At 43.1% G+C, this 22,381-nt stretch overlaps 1 protein-coding gene across 1 annotated transcript in view; it reads left to right on the top strand.

Moving 5' to 3' along the window:
* LOC145398064 (glutamate receptor ionotropic, delta-2-like) overlaps window positions 1-22,381 on the top strand; it is a 182,174-nt gene that overhangs the window by 50,939 nt on the left and 108,854 nt on the right. Inside the window, exon 3 of the mRNA XM_080271021.1 lies at window positions 16,741-16,940. Coding sequence (XP_080127147.1) covers window positions 16,741-16,940 — 200 coding nt within the window. The remainder of the gene's footprint in view (window positions 1-16,740; window positions 16,941-22,381) is intronic.

A 22,381-nucleotide genomic window follows, 5' to 3' on the forward strand; every position in this document is an offset into this window, starting at 1 on the left:
AACTTTGTGAAGAACCCTAGCATTTCCTTAACCACGTTCTTTGCTGAGATATTTCTAAGTGGAATGGCTTCAGGATAACGAGTAGCCATATCAATCAGGGTCAACACATAAGAAAATCCTGAAGAAGTCTTAGGAAGAGGGCCCACAATATCCACCAACACACGGGTGAAGGCGCCTCAAAAGGAGGAATGGGAACTAGAGGTGCAACCTTTTCGGTCTGATTACACTTCCCCACAACTTGACAGGTGTGACAAGACTTACAATACCAGGAAATAACTCTGAAGATACGTGGCCAGTAGAAGTGTTTCAAAATGCGAGCCACAGTCTTTCTCACTCCAAGATGTCCTGCCAAACTGGAATCATGAGCCACTCTAATGATATCCTGCCTACAAACACGAGGGATGACAACTTGATGTACAACCTCCCATTCACAGTCGGGTGATGCTGTTCGGGGTCTCCACTTCCTCATAAGTACTCCTGACTTTATATAATAACATGTAGAAGCACCAGGTGACTCTTCCTCACTGCAAGCAGAGTTAGCTAGACCTTTCAACTCAGGTCAGCAACCGGCAACTCAACCAACTCTTGACGAGACAAATTATCAACACTACAGGGTACTGCCTCATATGGTGAGTGGTCCAAATTTGCAAGAAAAGTGTCAGCTAGGATAACATCATCATCATTATCCTCTAAGTCACCAGTAACTTTAGACTTATCCCTAGTGACAGCACATGCAGAGAACACCTCAGGGATATCACAATCCTGGGTCGCAGTCACTGGTTCACTAGAGAAATGAGGAGCTGGACACACTTGACTTCTACCAATATCATTTCCAAGTAAGAAAGTTACACCTGACATTGGGAGTGTCTCAACCAACCCAACCATAACGGAACCATTAACAAAACCAGACTCTAAATTCACTCTGCACAGAGGGACACAGAAGTAATTATTCCCTACTCCTTGTAAGATTACAGTTTCATCAGAGAAATTAACATTAGAGCCTAGAACACTGGTCAGCATAAGTGATTGGCAAGCACCTGTATCACGATATATTTTAACTGATTTCCTGTCATTACTGTCCAGAGGACTGACAAAACCATCAGACAGGAAATTAGCTCATGAACTCTTGAGAGTGTCACCCACGTTACTGCTTAAAAGGGGAGCTTCATCATGAGAATTTAATTTACCCCTCAAAGGAGGTTCAGTTAACTCGGTTAAAGAATTCTGGGAACTCTGAAGGGTGGACACTAGACCAATTGACTGAATATTTAAAGACTCCTTTTTGTTCACATCACCCTGTCTTCTGAAACATTTCTCCGTAGTATGACCAAGCTTACTACAATATGTACATTTACTTTTCTGAAATCTAGAGGTGGAGCTGGTATTTACTTCCTCAGAAACATCATCTTTATTCTCTTTCCTGTTACCTGTACCCTGAGTAGAGGCAACGTACTTACTCTCAGCTTTCCTTTTTTCTTTAGAATATCTCTTGTGAGTGAGAACATATTCATCAGCTAGAACTGCAGCATCAGACAAATTATCTATTCTTTTCTCATCAAGATATAGGCTTACATCTATATTAATACACCTTTTGAAGTCCTCCAGCAAAATCATCTGCTTAAATTTGTCAAAATCAGAATTTACATTCTTAGAATTTAACCACTGCTCTAACAGATCTTCTTTGATTTTTGACTAATCAACATGGGATTGCTTATCTTGCTTATAAGTTGTTCTAAATTTTACTCTATAGTCTACAGGAACAAGCTCATAGGCCTTAAGAATCAAGCTCTTAACTACATCATAATTATCACATTGATCCTGAGGCAAACATGCAGAAGTTACTTGAGCTTTACCGGTGAGAACAGTCTGAAGGAGTACTGGCCAATACTTTTTTGGCCAATTAAAACCTGTAGCTACCCTCTCAAACAACTGAAAATACTTTGTTAAATCAGATTCATTAAAAGGAGGGACAAGTTTAAAATTTTTGGCCACATCAAAATCATCAGAGCTAGATGATCCAGTTCCACCTTGTTTCATGCGATACTCATGGTCTGCCTGAATTCTAGCAAGTTCAATTTGTGCCTCCTGAATACGAGCCTGAGACTCAGCCTGTGCCTGTGCCTCCTGAATACGAGCCTGAGACTCAGCCTCCTTAGCACGTGCCTGAAACTCAGACTCCTTAGCACGAGCCTCCTGCAGGGCTAGCTGTAACTTAGCTATTTCAATCTGCGTTTGCTCATCTGGAGGAGTTACATCAAACAAGCTTTTAATAATCATGCCAACAATTTGATCTTTAGAATGATGAGAGTGAACGGCAATTCCCAATTGTTGAGCAACAAGCTTAAGTTCATTCTTTGTTCTGTTTTCTACATCACACACTGTTTGCACATTTGACAAAAAATCTTTGGCTTCATCAAGAGTAGTAATAATAGACATCATGAATAAATCACAGTCACAAAATATCAAGCAATATCCTTATGATAATATCCTGAATATCCTGATAAGAAGTCGACAAATTTATGTTACGGAACAGAGAGAGATAATGAACACTTCAAGTGAGAATACTAAAATCACTACTGTCCCGCAAAGTTCCAGGTTCAAAACAAAAGAGTTAGGTAAAATTACAAGTTAAAGTTTAATGCTCAAACTAACAACTAAACATTCAGGACTCATAAGGATAATGTAATGGCAAAACAGGTTACATATATGGTTAACTGCAATAGCCTCTATTAACACGAATTTAGCAAGAACAAATTTATCTAAGTCAGCCCTGATAAATGAGAGAACCGAATAATGCTCAGTTAAAGCAAGATATATTATTACAGATACAAAATATTATTAATATTGGTTGACATCAAAACTCCACATGAATCACAAAAACCTTACCAGGCCTACGAATTAACACCTTAGGCCATACAGTACAAGAAAAATGGTAACAACACTTATACTCAAATTATACAGCAGCTAGATGGTTGGAGACTTCCTGAGCACTCACAAAGATAATACACTATACAGGGGAGGACAGAGATGTGAACCAAATGAGGAGTAGATCTAAGTGGCAATAATGCAGAGACTGAGCTCATTATATAGGGGGCCGGTAGAGCTTGATTCAACTTGCAAGAACGACGCGGAAATGAAGGCACAGGGGAGGAAGAATTGACAGTCCTGCTCTGAACAACAGAAAGAACGACTTACTCTACTATATATAAGGGGGAGAAGGGGGGAGTGAGGTAGAACACGCAAGCCTGGTCACTATGGAAGCCTTGAGGCGAATCGTGATCAAACATGCAGCATACTGTACGTTAGAATTATACAAAGGATGATGAAATCATAGGCTATGTAACAATATATATATATATATATATATATATATATATATATATATATATATATATATATATATATATATATATATGTGTGTGTGTGTGTGTGTGTGTGTGTGTATGTGTGTTTGTGTGTACATCTTCGCATCATCTTGTTATATTAAGCTGTCATGTGCCTTTGCTAGCTGGATATTTTAATCCACTGTATACCTTGGAGAAGAAGACTATTTATGCAACATTGTGTTTCGCTCTCTCTGCGGGCGCTGTGTACCCATATGAAATTGTGTTTTCTTCCGTTCACAGGTCTAAAATGGTGTCAAACAGTGCTGAAAAGGCAAAGAAAGAATAAGGGGAGTAGGATGATGGTGTTTGGCTCATCGGGCACCCAATTGACCGTTTTCCGGGGATGAGGTTTCTATGCTAGGATGAAGTGCTATGCGTGATCGTCAATCTGCACAAGTCGAACCCCAGGTTGAATGAGTGTACCAAGCAGATTACAGAAATGCTGTGGATCATCGACAAGATCACCTACCCAACAACTGCTACTTTGTCCATTTCCAAGCCCCAGGTGAGTTGCATCACTCTAGATGGAAGGCTAGGGTCATGTATCCGTTGAAAATTAGGATGTTCCTCGATCATTTTTAACAGATTCGTCCCACACGCACGTTTTGGCATGGACCTAGTTGGAGAGAAAACTTCCAGAAGACCCTGACGGACTTCTGTGCATTCGTTGTGAGTTACTCGTGCAAGATTGGTTCTCCACCACATCCACAGCTGCTGCTCCCAGAATGGACCTCACCCTCTTGAAGAATCTAACATTGCATACAGACCAAACCATCAGGGACTCTGGGCTACAGCCTTCACTCGTCACCTTTGATATCTGTCTGAGGTGACAGTTGGGCTCGCTCTGTTCAAAGATGGGATGCCCAGCACAGAGAATAGGACAATAGTTAACCACATAAACACTGTAGAGGGCGTGGAAGTACCAAGCTTGTGTCTGCACTCCTCCCCTAGGATGTCGTGAGGAAGAGCCTGTCGGAGTTCTTCACCAGTACAATGAATATGATTCTGCAAAATCTGGACATTGACTCCTCCCTTTTGGGCGCTGATCCAGTAACCTGGGCAACCACAGAAGTCTGTGCTCAAGGGAAGGAACGTACTGAGAAGTTGCTGGTGACAAACGACATGGCAGAGCATGGCGTGGCCATCATTCAAGAGTTCACTAACAAGGGCAGGACCAAGCAAGAGAATCAGCTCCCCACCTTGGTTCAAGTCACAGTAAAACATCGGCAAAAGTACCTGAAGACGGCAAACAAATGTGATCTCCTGTCCTAATACATTCTTGCTGCGTGTTCTATTACTCGCCTTCGTACAGACAGTGTGATTTTGAATTACACAGAATAAATTTTTTGCTTTCCGTTAAACAGGAGGGGGAATGTTATTCATTCCATCCATCCATCATTCAATTCTACATTGCCTCATGAGGAGCGTAGGAGTCCGGGGCTAACCAGTTGGTCCCGACATTTAAGATGTGAGTGACCAGCCTCACCCATCTCTGAGTGGCATTACATGTGCAATCAACCCCAACAACCCCTTGGACATAACCCTTCACCGGCTCAATCCGACTGGAGAGCAATAATTATCCATTAACCACTAGGCGCCAAAATTTGGTTATATAGTTACCAACTAGCGTAGTAAATGGTTTCCTGGTGTGCAGGAAACCATTTGGCTTGTCACTTAGTGTAGAGTCACCCACAGGCAGAAGGAAGAGGAAAGAATGCAGGAAAGAAAGACAGAAGAGGGAGTGTAAAGTTACCCGTAGGCAGAAGGACAGGGAAAGACTGAAGGATAGGAAGACAGAAGAGGATGAAAGGAAGAAGGATGGAGGAGAGGAAAGGGCAGACACCTGACAGCAGCACTACATCAAGTGAGTGGATGGTGAGCACCCCCACCTACCACAGGGGAATATAATTACAGTGCCGAAATTCAGTTTCGATGCGTGACCACTAAATGCCCGATCCCGGAGAAAATTTACACATGATGTTTCTCCTTCAATTGGAACGCCCTTGAGACTGAGCAAAGAAATCATAGCACTTTCATTTTCTCCTCGACATTGTGTATATATACATATATACATATATATATATATATATATATATATATATATATATATATATATATATATATATATATACATATATACATATATATATATATATATAATATGCTGGTTCTTTGAAAGCAGTGATAAGAAACAGGGAAGTGAGCATGGAAGTGAAAAAGTTACTACATGTCAGTATTGTGATACCAACTCTAACGTACGGAAGTGAAGCTTGGACGTTGTTGGAAGGACACAAGTCAAGAGTGAGAGCAGTGGAAATGAGTTATTTAAGAGGAGCCTGTAGAGTCACATGGAGAGACAAGCTGACGAATGAGGATATAAAGGAGCGTTGTGGTGTTGATGTGGGTGTGATAGGAAGCGTTATGAGGAACACACTGAGGTGGTTTGGCCATGTGGAGAGGATGGAGGGTGAAAGACTGACAAAGAGAGTGTATGTGAGTGAGCTGGAGGGGGAAAGAGGGAGGGGGAGGCCGAGGATGAGATGGAGAGATGGGGTGGAGAGGTATATGAGAGAGGGGTGTGTGAGTTGGGAGCAGGGGAGTGAAATGGCGGGGGACAGGGCGACTTGGAGGCGATTTGTTTTTGGCCACCCCAAACGGGATTGAGGCGTCTGGCAATATATATATATATATATATATATATATATATATATATATCTATATATATATATATATATATATATATACCTGGATGGGGTTGTAAAAGAGGTGCAGGGTAGGGCAGTGGATGTGGGGGTGGCTCTAATGAATGAGGGTGAAGTATGGAAGCTTCCGGTGTTGCTGTTTGCTGATGATACAGTACTGTTGAGTGAAGATGAATGGGAGTTGTAAGGTTTGGTGAATGAATTTGGGACAGTGTGTAGGAGGAGGAATCTGAAAGTTAATGTAAACCAAAGTAAAGTTATGGTGTTTGAGAGGAATGAAGTCACAGAGTGTGCATGAGGTTGGATGGTGAGGATATGGAGAATGTGAGTGCATTCAAGTACTTGTGTAGTGTGATGAGTAAGGATGGAACTTTGGGGGATGAAGTGCGTGAAAGGGTACAGCAGGGAAGGAAGGTTGTTGGTACATTGAAAGCAGTGATGAGAAATAGGGAGGTGAGTATGGAAGTTATGAAGTCACTGCATGATAGTATTGTGATCCCTACCCTGACGTATGGAAGCGAGGCATGGACCTTGCAAGAGGGGAACAAGTCAAGAGTGAGAGCAGTGGAAATGAGTTACTTGAGACGACCATGTGGAGTGACGTGGAGGGACAGGTTGACGAATGAAGAAGTGAAGGAACGCTGTGGGGTGGATGTGGATGTGGTTGAGAAGATTAGGAGAAATACACTGAGGTGGTTTGGACATGTGAAGAGAATGGAGAATGAAAGACTGACTAAGAGGGTGTATGTAGGTGAGGTGGAGGGAGGGAGAGGGAGAGGTAGACCGAGGATGAGGTGGAGGGATGGAGCTGAGAGGTATATGAAGGAGGGGGGGTGAGTTGGGGGGATGGTAGTCAAATGGTGGGTGACAGAGCGACTTGGAGGCGTTTTTTCTGTGGCCACCCCTTGCGGGATTAGGGCGTCGGGCTATATATATATATATATATATATATATATATATATATATATATATATATATATATATATATATATATCACCCCTGCTCTTTCACACTACCTCCTCCCTAATTCTTTTGTCATCCTGACAAAACTACAGTATTTACCGACATAATCCTTAATCCTAAAAAAAAAAAAAACTTATACACAATAGTCTCCTTCAACGTACCAGGTCTTCTTCTGAGGTGCCTCTAATGATGTCCCTGCTGCTTCACAGAGTACACTCTTCCTGGAATAACTTGGTCCTCTTCCTGATCCTCTTCTTCCCAACGAAAACTGTCACCACTCTCTTGTGCTTCAGCGCACTGGTCCTCCTTAACATCACCGATGTCCCAGCTGTACTGTCCCATGATGCTGCCAAAGTCGATTCACATGTACCACTTTTCTGCGAGACTTCCTGTCTCCCAGAGTTCAGTACGTTACGTCTGACAAGCGTTCCATCACAGTGTGAGGCCCCTCCACGCACTCTACAGTTTCGGTGACTGTCCCTTCTTCCGCTGAGGATTATACAGCCAAACTTCGTCATAATCCTTGACGTTCCCTTCACTTGCCTTAACATCACACTTTTGCTTCATCACGTCACCAGAGAACTTCAGAGCTCCTTAACTTGATGATGTACCTCAGCCAGTCTTTCTTGAAGATCCCTGACATAGCTGGATGTGTCTGTAGGCAGCTCTTCACTAGGTGGTCTTCCCATTAACATATCAACTGACAATCGTAAATCGTGGCCCAACATCAGTTTTGTGGGGGTGTAGACGATTGATTCGTGGGATGCAGACCAATATGTCATCAGCAACACAGATAATTAATGGTCCCATGCCATCTGTCCCTCTACACAGTACTTGGCCAGTTCTTGTCCCAGGGTCCAGTTGAATTTCTTCACCATTCAATCTGACTGTGGCCTTAGTGGAGTTGTCCTGATCTTTGTGATCATCAGAAACTTGCAGCAATCACGGAACACAGCAGACTCGAAGTTTCTACCCTGGTCTGAATGTAGCTCTTGTGGTATCCCAAAACAACAGAGGATTGGTCAGCCAGTACCTAGCAACAGTTGTGGCTTCCTGATCTGGGATGGCACAGGCTTTTAACCACTTTGTGAAGTATTCCATGGCAACGCATATATACCAGTTTCCCTTTTCAGTGAGTAGCAGAGGTCCCACAATGTCCGTTGCGAGTCTTTCCATTGGTGCACCCACTTAGGATAGCTGAAGAGAGGCGCAACCACGTTTCCTGCCTCCAATTATGGCAAAGCATACATCACAGACCCAACACCACTATTCAGCATCCTGATGCATGCCAGTCCAGTAGAACCTACAGTATGTTGAAGCTGACATAGAGTTTTCTTCACTCCCAGATGTCCACAAGTGATCCATTTATGAGACTCTTCAAAGACCTCAGACCTCATTTTCTGAGGAAACACCAGCTGTCAATAATTGCCGAGGGCATCTTGAGTCTCCCACCGACACTCCAATAGTTCGTGGCTTAAATGAAGGTCCCACTGACTACAGGAGCTCATAGTTGCAGTGCCAAACCTGGAAACCTCTTCCCAAGATACTTGCCCTGAACTTTGCTGCAGCCTTTCTAGAAGTGGTTGTATATCCGTATCCTCCTTATAAATCCTCTTCATGTCTTCCTCAGCTAACACTGGCCTTGTCACTGCAGTACGGATGAATTTCATGCTAAATTTTCTTTCCCACTGCATGCTTGCAAAATGGGTCACAAAGCTGATGACTCAGGATGTCAGCATTGCCATGTACCCACCCAGGATGTGCTGCACCTCACAGTTGTGCTGATCCAGCTTTCTGAACCAACATGCCAGTTGTCCTTCTGGGTTCTTCATTGTCTTTAGCCACTTGAGTGTTGCATGGCCCATCCTTGTGATGAGGCAGGATCCATAAAAGTAGAGATGAAAGATGTCAAGGCTTTTCATCACTGCCAGGAGCTCGTTAAGGGTCACAAAGTACTTCTGCTCTGGTAGGGTAAGCTTCTTAGAGTAACATGCCACGACTTTCTCTTTGTCATCCTTCTTGTGCGACAGGACTCCTCCAATGCCATGGTCTCTAGTACCACAGTCCAGAATGAATGGTTGACTCTGATCTGGATATGGCAACAATGGTGATCTTAGCAACACATCCTTTTGAAGGCCTTCCGAGTGACTGGAGTCCACATAGAATTCTGCCTCTTTCCTAACAACTTGTGTGGAGGTGCAGGTATCGTAGCAAAGTCCTTGACAAAACGCTGGTAGTAGGTACACAAACTCAAGAAACTCTGTAGCTCCTTCATACAAGTTGGAACTGGCAATTTTTTCACAGCTGCTACCTTCGCTGGTACAGTGTCCCAGGTACTTTACTTAGGCTACTTCTGGAACAAGTAGCACTTCTTATGATTCAGCTTGAGGTGCACTGCTTGGATCCTGTCAAACACCCCAGACAGCCTCTCCATCTCCTTGTCGAAAGTTCGTCCATACACAATGAAATCTCCAAGATAGATGAGAGCTGTCTGCCAGTGCAGGCCTTCTAATACTCTATCCATGAGGTGCTCGAAAGTGGTTGGGGCATTACACAGGCTAAATGGCATCACCTTGAACTGCCTTAAATCCCGGCTTTGTGAAAAGGGTGTTTTTTACACGTCATTTTCTGTGACCTTGACATGACGATATCCTACCTTCATGTCTAGGGCAGAGAACCACCTAGCACCTGACAGAGCATCCAGCTTGTCATCAGTTCTTGGCAAGGGGTACGCATCCTTCACTGTCACTTCTCTTAGGGCTCAATAATCCACACAGCACCTCACTGAGCAACCCTTCCTCCTTACCAGAACAACTACTGATGCCCAAGGACTGCTGAATTTTTCTGTTGCTCCTTGACTTTGAAGATTCTCCATAACCCTCTCCATTTCTTAACGTTGAGCTGGTTTTATCCTTGAAGCTGGCTGTTTAATCACGTAGTGATCCCCTCTATCGATACAAAGCTCCATCAGATCTGTGCATCCCTAATCTCGATATCTGGCCAATTTCACAAGCAGTGTCATTCATTGCAGCATTTGTGAGTCATCCAGGCACGGGCAACTCCTTGAAAACAGGTCTTGATCTGGCAGATTTCTACATTTTTTTTTACTACACTTCTTTTACAGGAATCCCACTGATGCCACTAAGGGTCCACTGCCTGGCACAGTCGCACTATTCTTCTCTCGTTGATCTGTGCCTCACAGGGAAAGCTGGTCACCACAACTGGCTCATCATCTGCACTTGTCTACATCAGTCCTCCCCACCATCATTTCAGTCTTCGTCTTGCACTGTCAAACACACTCCAGCACCCATAGACAGCTGTCAAAAGAGCCACCTACCTTACACTGGAGCAAGAGTTTTGATCTTGGGGTTATCACTGTAGTGCACAGCTCCTTCACCTCACCACCAGAACTGGTATGTCTCACTACCATGATAGCAACTGACTTTCCTTGGACCTTGAGCTTCATAGAGCAGAAGTACAGCTCACAACTCATGGACTTCAGATAGTCCAGATCATGAAGGCAAGAATCCTCCATCTCGGCCATGTAGACTGGAAGTATAGCTTCTTGTTCTGGCACTTCAATCCCAACATCCAAGGGCCCATTCAGTTCTGTTCAGTGCCCAGTTACGCCACACAGTTGTTCCAGTGGCTCGGGGAAATACCGATGGCACAACATATCATGCCTCTGAGGTTGAATGAATCACCAGGAAACACTTTTTGCCATCTATTCTTCTGTCTACTCTCACACGGTCTATCGAAGTACTCTTGAGTTTCTCGGAGGTAGAGCTACTGTACTTGGGGAAAAAAAGGCTGGTTGTTGCCCTTTAATGTCAGTCTTTACTAGTTTTCTGCTTCTTTCTTGTCATATGCAGCCTACTTATGATCCTCCTTTTGCTTCATTGGACAATCAGAACTGAAGTGTACCACCTCACAACATGTTTAACGCTTTGTTAATCAGGTGGGGTGTTATGGCACCCCAAATATTTTTAAAAGGTCATATTTCCAAGCCGGTAATTCGAATATTTCTCTCCGTTCCAGTACTCTCCTGATTCAGTGAGGGGAGGGAGCATGTGGATTGGTTTAGTCCTGCCTCTGCTGTAGTGGGAGAGAGGGGTACTTCCCTGATATTATAATTTATTGTATTTTATTATTATAAACTAATAAACACCACTTACAAGGCATTCAATCTTTTTATTAGTGATTGCAGAGATATGCTGAAGCAGCAGTATGAATATATTTTACATGTTAGTAACACTACATGTATTTTCGTATTGGGGTAACACCCCACAGGACTAACCACGTTTGAATACCCCACAGGACTAACCAAGGGTTAACATCCTTTTGTTGCAGTCTTAGTTTTCCTTGCACTGTGCTGTTCTTGCTCCTTCATCCACTTATGAGAATCCGTTTTCTTGTGTCCTGGCTTCTTGCAGAACTAGCAACCTCCTCTGATCTTGTCCTGCTCCTTCTTCCACTTGAAGCAGTCCTCTTTCCTATATCCTGGCTTCTAACAGTACCAGTAACTTCCTTCAAACTTCTTCACCTCACGTACCTGTCCCTTGCTTGCTTTGAATCCTGTCCCATGTCTTGCCTGCAAACTGGATGTACTGGACCTGACGTAGAACTCAAATTCCAGAGCCCTTGCTGGTGCTACTTGGATGCTTCTTGATTGTGCGTGCTTCACTTGCACTTTCAACTCTGTGCTATCAAGACTGTCAATGAACTGGGCCTTCAGAATAATAGCCACCAGGTTAGGTGCTGCTCCAGGGTACATCTTGTGTGTCACGCCCTCAAGGTCATGAGTAAGCTGCTAAGGGGAATCGCCTATATCCCGTGCACGGGTCCGAATTATTGCTTCATTAGACTTCAGCCTGATAAATGGTCCCATATCTGCGATCCAGTGCTTTTACCAGGGACTGATAACTGTTCCTTTTCTATGCTAACATCTGTCCAAGAATCTCCACTACAGCACCCTTGAGGCTAGAAGCAAGCTGCACTGCCCTCTGCCTGTCATCCTAACCTTTTCTGATCTGCAAATAACTCAAATTGCACAAGATAAGCTACCCAATATACCATCAAACTCCTGAGATTTCTTCTAAATTGCATCCCCATCACAGCCATCCACTTCACTGGATTGGGGCCTAAAAGCTGGGGAGCTATAATTAAGTCAAGGACTCAAAACTTCTACATTCTAACTATTCATCCCTGTAATGCTACCTTCAGTTGCTTGGGCGTTATCAAAATTCACCCTACACAGTCCATTTTCTTATAATCATATGCTCCCTGTACACTAACCGAGGTTTAGTAATGCATGATTTCTCTACAGCCTCAGTTATCTCACTAATAATCTTTAACTAGTCGTGCACGTGCTGTCCACACTCCATCATATTATTGGTCATCTCACGTCTCTGCTGCTGTAGCTCTGCATTTACTTCCTTCTTCAACTGGTGTTGTTTTCCCTTAAGTTTCCCTTGAAAGCATCTAATTGTCCCTGCATCCTCAGTTGTAAGCTCTTCTGTTGCTCCTGTAATGCCTTGAAGGCATTCATGTTCTTTGTGCTCTTCACTTTGCTCCTGTATTTGTTCTATAAGTTCTCACTTGAGTTCTTTCTGTCCTCCACTGTTGCTTGTAGTACCTTTATGATTGCAGCCAGAGACGCCTCCTCTTGATTAGCATGGCGTCTTGTCTGTACATCTTCCAGCTCCATGTCAATTTTTTTTTTCATTGCAGCACTTTTTTTTTTTTTATCCCTCTCCTGACACCACTTGTTACATCCTCTTCCCATACTGCCACAGGATCCAACAGCAGTAGTTCAGTATATAAATGATGATGCCCAGTGAATCGCCCCTCGTGGGGTCACCCTTTCAATGTACAGAGGATCAACCCAAGTGCCATAATAACACAGGCTTCATGCATTCGTAGTCTATATTTTCCAAATAACTGCACCGTCTGCTTGCCAACTTGACTAATTTCACAAGTGCCAGAACTACACCAACTTCATAAAGGCCACAAGTGAACTGACTGACTCTGCTTCCTCCCAAATCCTTTTTATAACCTCCCTTGCTATTCGAATGTTGTAGGTAATCCCAGCAGCAACAGAGTTCGAAGTCGGAGACATCCAAAATATTCCAGAACTTTCTTATATTACTAAACACTAATTGCGTTAGCAAACAAAGTGAAATTCAGTCTAAATATTACAATCTAAATATTACCCCCTGGGGGTAGGGGGGTTTCAAGAATACTCACCCAGTATCCATGCTTGTCGTATGAGACGACTAAAAGGGTTGGTGGTGGATTAGTGCTCCACCCTGTAAAGAAAACTAACTAAACAAGTTATTAAAGTGCCTCGGACCAGGACAGACCATACGTTGACGACCAAGGAACGGACAAAGGACATTCTAAGGATGGAACCATGGAATGTGAGAGGAGTGAATGATGAAGTTAAAGAGAGAGAGAGAGAGAGAGAGAGAGAGAGAGAGAGAGAGAGATTGTTCAGGTGCTTGAGGATGCAAGAGTGGATGTACGTGGATTGACTGAAACTAAATGGACAGGTAAAAGGGTGTGAGAAAAGGAATATGGTTAAGGAATATGTATGGAGTTGATGAGAATGAGAGGGCAAGAGAGGGAGTATGTCTGATGATAAGAAAGAAGTGGAAGGAGAATATAAGAGAGTATGGAACAGTGAGTGCAAGGATTGTGTGGGTGAAGATGAAAGTAGGTATACTCGTACAAGCTTGGACGATTGTATGTGCGTATGCACCGACAGAGGACCGAGTGACAAGAAAGAAAGATGAGTTTTGAGCGAGTGTAGAAACATGTATGGGTAAGTCTGAGAGGAGAGAGGGAGTGTTTTTGGTTGGAGACATGAATGGCAAAGTTGGGAATATACGAGTGGATGGAATGGTTGGTCGGTGGGGTGTGCCAGCTGAAGTAGATGAGAATGGTGGTGCTGTGGTCGACATCTGTGCTAGTAAAGGGTTGGCAATAGCCAACACCTTCTTCCGGCATAAGATAATCCACAGGTATACATGGAGAGTCATCAGGAGGATGGACAGTGAACTTCTTGAACGAAAGGTAACGATAGATTACATGTGTGTGGATGTGGGCGAATGAGAAGACAAGTGTTGGAAGCAAGAGTGTGAAGAGGGTGGGGGAATGGAATCTCTGACCATCACTTAGTGATGGCCAAGGTAAGGTTGCATAGAAAATGGATGAAGAGACGAAAGGGGAACACAAGAGGAAACAGCTGCTGTGAAAAGAGTGGAGAAGTTGCAAGAGAGTGAGAAAATGGCAAAATATAAGAGCACAGTGGAAGAAAGATTGGGAAGGTATTAGTTAGAGCCCATCGAAGGGGTGCAAGAAGTATGCAAGATATTCACGGATGAGATAGGTGCAGCGTGCGAGGTGGTTTGTGGAGTGAGGAGGAGATGCAGGGGTGTGCAAGGGACAGCATGGTGGAATGATGAGGTGAAACGAGCTGTGGAACAAAAGACGAGGGTATATAGTGACTGGCTAGCGAGTATTTGTAGGGGAGAAGATGAGAGAGAAGAGAGAGATATGTGAGCAGGAGAAGTGAGTTGAAGAGATTGGTGAAGGAGAATAAGGGAGTGGATGAAGAGTTTGGGAGGAATCTGAGTGTGAAATGAGGGGAGAGTAAGAAAGTATTTTGGAAGGAGGTAAAGAAAGGAAAAAAGTGTGAAAGGGGAAACAGTAAAGGAGTGAAAGATAGGAATAATAGATTTTTGGTGGAGAAGAGAGAGAAAATGAGGAGATGGAAAGAGCACTTTGAGAATTTGTCAAATGTAGAGTGAGAGCAGTGCGAGTATACGTGGTTGGGAAATGGCTGGGAGAAGAAGAGATGAGAGGAGGGAGGAAAAGATCAGTAAGGCAGAAGTAGTTGAAGCAATGAAGAAGATCAAGATGAGAACGGCCCCAGGAATTGATGGAGTGTGTAGTGAAATGCTGAAGTTTGGTGATGAGATTGTTGTGGAGTGGATATGGAAGTTGTGTAGATTGGCTTGGGAAGAGGGAAGGGTTCCAGAGAACTGGAAATCAGGTATAATTGTTCCTTTATACAATGGAAAAAAAGAGAGAGAAGTATGAGTTAACCATAGAGGTATTTGTCTTCCTAGTGTGGTTGAAAAAATATATGATAGAACACTTACTGATAGGGTTAGGCATATAACAGAGGAGCTAGTTGGAGAAGAAGGGAGATTTAGGAAGAGGAAAAAGATGTATAGATCAGATATTTGTTCTAAGATGTTTAGTGGAGAAGTATCTTGAGAAGGGAAAGAAAGTGTATGCTGCCTTCATGGACATAGAGAAAGCATGTGACAGAGCAGATAGGCAAGGTAGGTTGAAGGTTTTAAGAATATAAGGAGTGGATGAGAAATTGATGAGTGCTGTCAAAAGTATGTATGAGGGAGATAGGGCTACGGTTCGAGTGGATGGTGAGCTGAGTGAGTTCTTTGATCTCAGTGTGGGACTGAAATAGGGATGTGTGATGTCTCCATGGCTGTTTAATATATTCATGGATGAGGTTGTAAGGGAGGTGCAAGGTAGGTCAGTGGATGTGAGGGTGACTCTAATGAATGAGGGTGAGGTGTGGAAGATATCGATGTTGCTGTTTGCTGATGATACAATATTGTTGAACGAAGATGAACGGGAGTTGCAAGGTTTGGTGAATGAATTCGGGACAGTGTGTAAGAAGAGGAATCTGAAAGTTAATGTAAACAAGAGTAAAGTTATGGTGTTTGAGAGGAATGAAGTCACAGAATGCACAGTGAGGTTGAATGGTGAGGATATGAAGAATGTGAGTGCATTCAAGTACGTGGGTAGTGTGATGAGTAAAGATGGAAGTTTTGGGGATGAAGAACTTGAAAGGGTACAGCAGGGAAGGAAGGTTGTTGGTTCACTGAAAGTTGTGATAAGAAATAAGGAGGTGAGTATGGAAGTAAAGAAGTTACTGCATGATAATATTGTGATCCCTACTCTGACGTATGGAAGGGAGGCGTGGACCTTGCAAGACGGGAACAAGTCAAGAGTGAGAGCAGTGGAAATGAGTTGCCTGAGAGGAGCATGTGGAGTGACATGGAGGGACAGGTTGACGAATGAAGAAGTGAAAGAACGTTGTGGGGTGATGTGGATGTGGTCGAGAGACTTTGGAGAAATACACTGAGGTGGTTTGGACATGTGTGGAGAATGGAGAATCAAAGACTAAGAGGGTGTATGTAGGTGAAGTGGAGGGAGGGAGAGGGAGGGGGAGACCGAGGATGAGGTGGAACGATGGAGTTGAGAGGTATATGAGGGAAGGGGGAGTGAGTTGGGGGGAGGGCAGTCAAATGTTGGGTGACAGAGAGACTTGGAGACGGTTTGTCTGCGGCCACCCTTTGCGGGATTAGGGCGTCGGGCTATAGATAGACAGATAGGTAGAACAAAGAAGCATTTAAAAAAGCAAACTAAAGAACAAAATTAGAAGTAACGCATAACTTTACAAAATCCGTCCACTCACACCAGTAGTTTACCTGACAATTTTGACCAGCTACTAATATTTTTCCGGAATTTTCGACTACCACCTAGCTAATACTCGTACTTCTTAACTATATATATATATATATATATATATATATATATATATATATATATATATATATATATATATATATATATATATGCTATTTTTGCTTCAGGTGGCTGCCGTGTTGCTGGGCCAATCCATGGATGACAGGAAGGTGCGTATGTGGTGGGCGCGGGTGTGGCTGATATCATGGTGGTTGGTGGTGGAGATCCTGGCTGTTGTCTACTCTGGCAATTTGATGGCCGTCCTTACCATCCCTGCCTACCCCAACCGCATCCAGGCAATAGAAGAACTGGCCCAGTCCCATTATATGTGAGTCTCTCTCTCTTTCTCTCTCTCTCTCTCTCTCTCTCTCTCTCTTGAGGAGGGGGGAGCCTTAATGAGAATAACCCCCTGCTTCCCCCTTCCTCCACGACAACAAGAATTCCCGAAGTAAAACGTTATAGATGATACCACCACCTCTTGGTACCAAACCAAGAAAAAAAATTAAGTATTACACTGTTTTGCAAGGAGGTGAAAAGGGTACGAAAGGGAGAGTCTGGGAAGGAAGAACGAGTAAAATCAGAGGATGGAAGGATGTTAACTGAAATGGATGCAGTAAGGAAGAGATGGGCAGAGTATTTTGAAAGACTGTTAAATGTAGAGGAGGAAAGGGTAGCTGAGATTGTGGCGGATGGAAGGGTGCAAGGAATAAATGTGTTGGGAGAGCTAAATGATTCTTTGATCACGAAGGAGGAAGTGGAGAAGGCAGTAAAGGAGATGAAAACAGGGAAAGCTGCAGGTATGGATGGGTGTGCTGTGGAATGCCTGAAGGGTGGTGGAGTGACTCTCATTGACTGGTTAGTAAGATTGTTGAATGTGTGCTTTGAGAAAGGTATGGTGCCAATTGACTGGGCAAGTGCTTGTGTGGTCCCGTTTTATAAAGGCAAGGGTGATAAGTATGAATGTACTAGCTTTAGGGGTATAAGTCTGTTGAGTGTTGTAGGTAAGGTGTATGGTAGAGCGTTAATTATGAGAGTTAGAGAGGGTACAGAGGGAGTGATTGGTGATGAGCAGTGTGGCTTTAGGAGAGGGACGGAATGCGTTGATCAGGTGTTTGCTGTGAGACAAGTGTGTGAAAAGTATTTAGCGAAAGGCAAGGATGTGTTTTGGGCATTTATGGATTTAGAGAAAGCCTATGATAGAATTGATAGGGAGGCCTTGTGGACTGTTTTAAGATTGTATGGACTTGATGGTAGGTTACTAAAAGGGGTGAAAAGTTTTTATGTAAATAGTAGAGCGTGTGTAAGAGTGGGAAATGCTGTGAGTGATTGGTTTCCCGTGAGAGTGGGGCTGCAACAGGCATGTGTGATGTCGCCTTGGTTGTTTAATATTTACATGGATGGTGTTGTAAGGGAGGTGAATGCAAGAGTTTTAGGTGCAGGTCTGAGTCTGGTGAATGTTGATGGTGGAGAGTGGAATGTGAAGCAGCTGCTGTTTGCAGATGATACTGCACTGATGACTGATTCAGAGGAGAGATTGAGACAGTTGGCAGAGGAGTTTGGAAGGGTGTGTGAAAGGAGGAAATTGAAAGTAAATGAGAATAAGAGTAAAGTGATGAAGTGTACGAGGTTGATAGATGGTAGGGGTATGAATATAGTTTTGAATGGTGAGTTGCTTGAGGAGGTAGATTGTTTTAAATATCTAGGGTCACATGTTCCTGTGGATGGAAGAATAGATGCAGAAGTGAAGTTTAGAATAAATGAAGTAGGAAAGGTGCTGGGAGGAATGAAAAAAGTGTTTAGATGTCGTTCGCTTAGAATGGATGTAAAGAGAAGGCTGTATGAGGGTGTTGTGGTACCGACTGCGTTATATGGGGCTGAAACGTGGAATATGGATGTAGCAGAGAGGAAAAGTTTGAATATAATGGAGATGAGGTGTCTGAGGAGTATGTGTGGAGTGACGCGTATGGATCGGGTGCGAAATGATGAAGTGCGAAGGAGAACTGGAGTTGTTCAGGAGATGGCTGGTAGAGTTGAGCAGAGGGTGTTGCGATGGTTTGGGCATATGGAGAGAATGGATAATGAGCGATTGGTAAAAAAGATAACTAGATCTGATTTGAGAGGTGTAAGGCTGAGAGGAAGACCACGAATAGGATGGATGGACAGTGTGAAGAGAGCGTTGGATGCTAGAGGGAAGTCTGTTGAGCAAGGAAGAGTGGCTGTGCATGACAGAAATAAATGGAGAGAAATTGTGAATGAATAAGTGATGACGCAGCCCTGAGGGGATATTCTCCCGCATTTGGTCTGATCAGCTAGTCAGGTCAGGTGTGGGTAAGGGGATGGGTCTGTTATGATGTAGCAGGGGTAAACCAGTTCTGCTGTCGGGCCCTGGTGTGGATGTCACTGATTGCATTGTGCAGTTGACCCTTGTGCGGTATGGTGCGGTGAGGATCTGTCCGTTCTCCCCTTTGGGGCTAAGATGCGAATGAATGTGTTTGAATGGATGAGTAAATAGGGAGAGGTACAAGGTAGGGTAGTGGATGTTGGATTGGTCCTGGTGAGAGAGGATAGTGTTTGGAAACTCCCTGTACTGTTGTTTGCAGACGATACTGTGTTGTTGAGTGAAGACGAAGGGGAGCTGCAAGGCTTGGTGGATGAGTTTGAGAGAGTGTGTAAGAAACGGAACCTAAAGGTGAATGTAGGGAAGAGTAAAGTGATGGTCTTTGAGAGAGGTGAAGTTAGTGAATGTACAGCGAGGTTGGATGGTGAGGAATTGGAAAATGTGAGTACGTTTAAGTATTTGGGTAGTGTGATGAGTAAGGATGGAGGTTTAGAGGGTGAAGTGCTTGAAAGGGTACAGCAGGGAAGAAAGGTTGCTGGTTCCTTGAAAGCAGTGATAAGAAACAGGGAAGTGAGCATGGAAGTGAAAAAGTTACTACATGACAGTATTGTGATACCAACTCTAACGTACGGAAGTGAAGCTTGGACATTGTTGGAAGGACACAAGTCAAGAGTGAGAGCAGTGGAAATGAGTTATTTAAGAGGAGCCTGTGGAGTCACGTGGAGAGACAGGCTGACGAATGAGGATATAAAGGAACGTTGTGGTGTGGATGTGGATGTGATAGGAAGCGTTATGAGGAATACACTGAGGTGGTTTGGCCATGTGGAGAGGATGGAGGGTGAAAGACTGACGAAGAGAGTGTATATGAGTGAGGTGGAGGGGGAAAGAGGGAGGGGGAGGCCGAGGATGAGATGGAGGGATGGGGTGGAGAGGTATATGAGAGAGAGGGGTGTGAGTTGGGAGCAGGGCAGTGAAATGGCGGGGGACAGGGCGACTTGGAGGCGATTTGTTCGTGGCCACCCCAAACGGGATTGAGGCGTCTGGCAATAGATAGATAGATAGTCGTCCTGTCTCGGCTACCTCCCTTTCCTTGGGGGAAGCAGCCTAGGTATATAGATAGATAGACACTGTTACTCTAGTAACATACAAGCAATTTAACCAATATGCTAGCAAAACGTTAAATGGGACAATAATTATTGTTCTTGGCTGTTTCCTTCCCTGGTTTCGGCATTTTGGTTTGACTATACATGACACTAGCCATAGTCACATACTGTAAAGCTGCGAGTAGGAGCAGCGATCCACCAACCCGTGTATGAGTTAGCGTCCTGCACGAGCACAGCAGTTGCCTACTATGCATTTCTTTCGAATATATCCCTTCAGCTGAAGCCTCATGCTAATGATTATAACGGTAATAGTATTTATTTTGAAGTTTTGATACTGATAACATGAATATATCCCATATGTTGTTTCATAAATGTATTGTTTCTCTTATTTTACAATGCCATCCAATTACTCCAAAACACACAGCCACCCACCACTCTTCCTCTGCCTCCTAGTAATAAATGAGTGCTTAGAATCTGTTCACTCATGCGATCGCAGGTTCGTTGTTACGGAACAGAGAAAGATAATGTACACTTTAAGTGAGAATACTAAAAATCACTACTGTCCCGTAAAGTTCCAGGTTCAAAACAAAAGAGTTAGGTAAAATTACAAGTTAAAGTGTAATGCTCAAACTAACAACAAAACATTCAGGACTCATAAGAATAATGTAATGGCAAAAAACAGGTTAAATATATAGTTAACCGCAATAGCCTCTATTAACACGAAATTAGCAAGAGTAAATTTATCTAAGTCAGCCCTGATAAATGAGAATACACTGGGTAATGCTCAGTTAATGCAAGATAAATTATTACAGATACAAAATATTATTAATGATGACTGACAATAAGAACCCTTACATAAATTACAAAAACCTCACTAGGCCCACAAATTAACACCTTACGCTACACAGTACAAGGAAAAATGCAATAACAGTTATACTCAAATTACACAGCTGCTAGATGGTTGGAGACTTCCTGAGCACTCACAATAATAACTGTACAGGGGAGGACAGAGATGTGAACAAAATGAGGAGTAGATCTAAGTGGCAATAATGCAGAGACAGAGCTCATTATATAGGGGCCGGCAGAGCTTGATACAACTTGTAAGAAGGACGTGCAAATGAAGCCATGGGGACAAAGAGTTGACAATCCTGCTCTGAACAACAGAAAGAACGACTTACTCTACTATAACGGCAGAAAGGGGGGACTGAGGTAGAACACGCTCGTGATCAAACATGCAGCATACTGTACGTTAGAATTACACAAAGGATGATGAAATCATAGGCTATGTAATACCTCCCCATAAAGAAAAAGAAATTTACAAAGGAAATTTCTTATTACTCTAAAACAATCTGTCTAAAGTCTAGAGAAGCAATCTGCAATAACATTTTCTTTCCCCTTGACATGTTGTATGTCTAATGAATACTCCTGAAGAAGTAGACTCCATCTTGTCAATCTCTGATTTTTATCTTTAAACTTACTAAGGAATTTCAGTGGGTTATGATCGGTATAAATGACTATGGGGTCAAAACCAGAACACAAATAAAATGAAAAATGCTGTAAACCCAAAATCAAGGCCAAAAGCTCTTTCTCAATAGTTGAGTAGTTCTTTTGAGGTGGAGTGAACTTACTGTAATAAGATACAGGATGTTCACTACCCTGATCATCCTCTTGCAGCAAAACAGCCCCAGCTCCTGTATCACTTGCATCAACAGCCATCTTAAAAGGCTTAGGAAAATTTGGAGTAGCGAGCACTGGCTGACTTAATAGGATAGCTTTAAGTTTGTTGAAAGAGGATTCACAGTTATCGGTCCAGACAAATTTAACTCCCTTTTTCAGTAGGTCTGTAAGTGGTGATACAAGAACTGAAAAGTTAAGAACAAATCTCCTGTAATAACCTACCATTCCCAAAAATCTTTGTAGCTCTTTCCTACTTTTAGGTCTAGGAAGATCACTTATAACCTGAACCTTAGCTCCTGGTGGTGCAACATGTCCATCACCAATTACGTACCCAAGGTACTGAACTTTAGCTTGACCAAACTTACACTTTGACAAATTAGCTACAAGATTAGCCTGAACCAAACGCTCAAGAAATTTACTGACATGGCATAGGTGATCTTTCCAGTTCTTACTGAAGATTAATACATCATTAATATAAACAACACACCCTGCCAAACCCTCTGTTACAACATTCATGAGCTTCTGAAATGTGGCTGGTGCATTCTTCATACCATATGGCATTACAGAACATGCAAAAGTCTTTCCTAGTGTTACAAAACATGAGATCTCCCTAGCACGTTCAGTCATAGGTACTTGCCAGTATCCCTTTAA

Source organism: Coenobita brevimanus, chromosome 44, assembly GCF_032717465.1.
Source record: "Coenobita brevimanus isolate Jiangsu-jjx chromosome 44, ASM3271746v2, whole genome shotgun sequence".
Lineage (NCBI taxonomy): Eukaryota > Metazoa > Arthropoda > Malacostraca > Decapoda > Coenobitidae > Coenobita > Coenobita brevimanus.